The sequence below is a fragment of the Macrobrachium nipponense genome, chromosome 30 (assembly GCF_015104395.2).
Source record: "Macrobrachium nipponense isolate FS-2020 chromosome 30, ASM1510439v2, whole genome shotgun sequence".
NCBI lineage: Eukaryota > Metazoa > Arthropoda > Malacostraca > Decapoda > Palaemonidae > Macrobrachium > Macrobrachium nipponense.
The window spans coordinates 17,256,636-17,261,635 of record NC_087218.1 but is presented as its reverse complement, the minus strand read 5'-3'; the positions used below and the strand labels follow the sequence as shown (position 1 = coordinate 17,261,635).

The 5,000-nt window shown below is 34.3% G+C and overlaps 2 protein-coding genes across 2 annotated transcripts in view; one reads left to right on the top strand and one right to left on the bottom strand.

Annotated features, from left to right (window-relative positions):
• The window catches only part of LOC135202027 (alpha-(1,3)-fucosyltransferase C-like), a 3,151-nt gene extending 299 nt beyond the window's left edge, over positions 1-2,852 (bottom strand). Inside the window, exons 1-2 of the mRNA XM_064231304.1 lie at positions 2,721-2,852; positions 1,005-1,718 (exon numbers count right to left, since the gene is read on the bottom strand). Coding sequence (XP_064087374.1) covers positions 1,005-1,532 — 528 coding nt within the window. The 5' untranslated portion in view covers positions 1,533-1,718; positions 2,721-2,852. The remainder of the gene's footprint in view (positions 1-1,004; positions 1,719-2,720) is intronic.
• The window catches only part of LOC135202330 (hydroxyproline dehydrogenase-like), a 41,832-nt gene that overhangs the window by 25,308 nt on the left and 11,524 nt on the right, over positions 1-5,000 (top strand). The gene's annotated exons all lie outside the window — the stretch shown is intronic.

Here is a 5,000-nt window from a genome sequence, read left to right as displayed (position 1 = left end):
GCGTAGCCTTTCGGCCACCTGAGTCTTCTCCTGACGCTGCAAAACAGATCGTAAAATAATAGTTATTCGGGCAGAGTCTTAGTCCACAAAATAATGTTCTTTCACTCATAGATTTAATCCACTAAATAATGTTCTTCAGTCTTAGACTTATTCCACAAAACAATGTTTTTTCACTCTTAGTTAATCCTCAAAAATAATGTTCTTCACTCTTAGACTTATTCCACAAAATAATGTTCTTTCACTCTTCGACTTAATCCACAAAATGTTGCTCTTTCACTCTTAGAATTAATCTAGAAAATTATAATCTTCACTCTTCGACTTAACCTACATGATAATGTTCTTCACTGATAGACTTTACCCAAGAAAAATTTTAATGTTCTTCACTCATAGACTAAAACCACAAAATGATGCTATTCACTCTTGGACTTAATGCTCTTTCACTCTTGAACGAAATCCACAAAATGATGCTCTTCACTCTTAAACTATAAAATAATGTCTTACGCTCATATACTTGATCCACAAAAATATTCTTCACTCTAAGACTTAATCCATAAAACAATTTATCGATTCATCTTTTAATCCGCTGAGATTTTCTTGTCGATAATTCTACGACACGTAGGTTAATATTCTGTCAAAGGGAATGAATAACAATTGATTGTGTCAAAGGCTTACTAAATGGGCGAAAAGAATAGCAAAAGGAGAACTCAGGGATGAGTCAAGAATTGTCATAAAATGGCTTAAAATACTAGAAATGAATATGGGTGCTTTCTTTTTATCACCATCATTAAGTGGGAGAGATTATCGATCATCTTATTATTTATTAATATTGGTAGGAGGCCTTTGAGATTAAGTAAAAATACGATTCTCCCAACGAGGCTAAATAAAAATTTTTGGATAATGGAACAAGTCAGTATCTTGGCTATGATCGCTACTGTAACTACAATTGTCATTGTTTTCATTTGTTGAATATACAGACAGACAGAGAACTACGAAATGTCCTTTACCTTTGGGTGATCTTTCAAGTAAAGCAATCTCTCCGCCAACTCCTTTGGCGAATAGTCGTTGGCGTCGATATAAGAATTCGGCGGAAGAGCAGACGAGTAATTCGCCGAGCCCCGGACCACCGGAACGATGGGATAATGCATGAGGTTGTAGACCTTCTCCGTGATGTATTCTTTGCAGAAGTTGTTCTCAAAGGCGAAGTAGAACATGTAGCCTTCACCACCGATCTTCAGACACGGATCCGTGGTCGAGTTGTACCGGTGAGCGGCAAACATCGATCCTCCGCACTTCAGCGGCCCACACCTTCCGTAAATGTCCACCGGAGCGTATTTTTGGAACTTTGTCAAGTAAGTCAGCCGCTTGGACATGGCCCCGCAGTTGGATATGAACGCAACTGCCAGTTTTCTCGAATGTTTCCTGACCTCCGTAATCGGCGGGATGACCCAGGTTCCAGGGAGCAGCTCGGCGTCTTCTCTGGAGGCGATAAAGCCGTGCTGGAAAACGATATCTGCATCCCAGCGGTACGTCATCGTGCGGTTGAAGAGTCCGTTGTACTTCCAGAATTTGGTTTTGTACACAGAGTTCGCCAAATTCGGAGGCTCGAAGGATAGGCCTATCCACGGCTGCTTAGGGTCCCGAGGAGAAAGGCTCTTTATGACCGTTTCGCTGTCTTTCGCTTCTCGTAGGGCGATGAGTATTGCGTCCGTCGTATTCCTCTGCAATGAAAGTCACAGCTTCTGTTCATGGAAAGGCTAGTCCGTAAACGCTTTGTTAAGCGAAAGACGAGTTCACAGACGGATCGTTAAATGAAAGTCGAGTTAACAGATGATGCTCCATTAAATGAAGTTCGAGTACATAGTTGCTTTGTTAAATGTAAGTACACACACACTCATAGATATATTATATTATATATAATATTATAATATATATATGTATATATATATATATATATATATATATATATATATATATGTGTGTGTGTGTGTGTGTGTGTGTGTGTGTGTGTGATAATCCTAAGCGAACACCAATGAATGATTTCTAATCAGCCACTGGAACATAATTGCAGTTACAAATATACAAATTTTTTGTTACTGTGCAAAATCATTGATTAATTTAGTAACATACCATTAACTTAGATACTAAAGAGAGAAACTTTGTAAGCTCCATGAGAATAATGGGTTATCAATAGTGAGTGAAGGAATAATTGGTTATCAAATAGTGAGTGAAGGAATAGCTAATTGGTTATCAATAATGAGTGAAAGAATAATTGGGTTATCAAAATAAGATGAGTGAAGGAATAATTGGTTAGCAAATAGTTAGTGAAGGAATAATTGGTTATCAAATAGTGAGTGAAGGAATAACTAATTGGTTATCAAATAACGAGTGAAGGAATAGCTAATTAGTTATCAAATAGTGAGTGAAGGAATAGCTAATTGGTTATCAAATAATGAGTGAAGGAATAATTGGTTATCAAATAGTGAGTGAAGGAGTAATTGGTTATCATATAGCAATGTCGTATATGTGCAAAACTCACATTATTTATCCAGAAGGGTTCCAAACCCTTTTTTAAATAGTATAGCGAAAAGTGAATAACAGTTTGCTAAAATGGTCCACTCGCATAAATCCTAAAACATATTAGTGTCTTATAAAAACTGAAGAAAAAGAAGACGAAGAAGAATTCAGACGAATATTGAAGACGTGGAAAGGAAGCCGATTACCTTAGTGACATCATATTCCACTCTGCAGGGGAGAGGACACAGGTCTTGGTAGATTTGGATGAAAACAGGGTCCCAATACCAATCGTAGAAAGGTTCTGCCCATATCAGGAAGCTGGGTACTGTGCCATTTCTAAAGCTGGGTTAAAAAAAACACTCATTGGGTATTGATAAGCATACGTGATTGACATATTAATTCAAAGGAAGGCAATAAGGCTTTGGCGATAGTATTTGTTTCTACTACATGTGTTTTTCATTCAGACAAGTCCATTGCTGTATTTGTCAGGTATATGCTTGAATATATAAATAATAAATAAATAAATAATAGCTCTCCTAGGGATGGCCAGAAAAGGGTTAGATTTTCATGTGGCTAGGAACCAATTGGTTGCTTAGCAACGAGATCTACAGCTCATTGTGGGATCCGAACAACATTATATCGTGAATTAGATTTCTAACTACCTGAAATAAATTCCTCCGGTTCGGGCTACCAGATTGGTAGGAGGGTAGGCAAATCACTCGTCCACTGATGAACTGAGTATGCACACACACGCACACACACACACACACACACACAACACACACACACACACACACACATCACACACACACAGCTATATAATATATATATATATATATATATATATTAAACATAGTAACTCTTAAGATAAATGTTTTAGTATTTATAAAAGTTACCGGGATATACTCGTCTTGCAATTTATTCTGTGTTTCCTCTTTGTTTGCTATAAAACTACTTCAGGTATTATTATTTATTATTATTATTATTATTATTATTATTATTATTATTATTATTTTTATTATTATTATTATTATTATTATTATTATTATTATTATTATTATTATTTTTAACATAATAATCATAATGATAATAATATAATAATAATTGCAATGATAATATAGCTATTATTATTAGTATTATTATTCAGGTATGCTCGTATAAATAGTACCAAACACAAACTGCTTTACCATCCATACTAGTACTGGATATGAAGTAGACGAACCAAACTCTCGCGTCGCAAAAAGAATAGGAAATAAATAGATGGGAAAATAAAAGCTAAATATATAAATAAATATAAAGATAGATCAAGATGAATACATAAATAAAGAGATGAATACCTAAATAAATAAAAAAAAGGATTAAGTAAAATGTATGCTAAGTAATCAGATCTCTAAATAATAAATGAATAAAATAAAAGTAAATGTATTTGTTGGTTATCGTCTTCACTCTACCTTTTCATTTCGGCACCAGCTGACCCTTGGCCTTCTTCCGGTATAGCTCCATCATGGGCTCGAAAGGCTTCGTCCCGGAAGCTGTTTACCGGTGGGTGTCGTTGGGATGCTGCAGACAGGTAACAATAATAATAATAATAATAATAATAATAATAATAATAATAATAATGATAATGGGCACAGTTTTCCGTGTCGAAAATGAAGACAATGGTTGCAAGTCCACAATAATATAGCATGTGAGTATATGGTCTTTAATGGATAATTAAAAGCTTTCGAACCTTGTACTATACTCTGTTTTTTTTCCATCTGTCCATCTGCCTGTGGTTTTTTTGCGCATGGTAACACTGCGTCCCGTCCTTTAAATAAATATCCTATTTCGATATTAAGAGTGTATTTAGCATACAGTAAATTATTAAAACACTTTTCACATGCAAATGTATACCCAGATATCCTTTTATCTACCTAAACTTACACATAGCGTAACTATTTAAAGCCCGGGATGCAGCAGTGTTACCATGCGCACACACCACAGGTGGATGGACAGATGGAAAAAAAACAGAGTATAGGTTCATCTTCGGTCAAGTGACTTGACTGAAGATGAACGTAGTACAAGGTTCGAGAGCTTTTAATATCCATTAAAGACATATACTCACATGCTATATTATTGTGGACCTGTAACCAATGAATAATAATAATAATAATAATAAAATAAGAATAATAATAATAATAAGAGCATGAGTCCTAAAATGGAGAAATGAATAATAATAATAATAATAATAAAATAATAAATAATAATAATAATAATAATAATATAATAATAATAATAATAATAATAATGCACTAAGGAACCTCCGTAAAGAGGCTATGATATTGACAGTTAAAAGCCACATTAGTGTTAAAATATATTTTTAAAGCCTGTGTGAAAATATATTTTTAACATTACTGTGGCTTTAATTGTCTTCTCTATTCTTCTTAATATCTTCTTTTCCTCGTTCTTATTTCATAGGTAATAAACTAAAGTAACAATTAAACTTT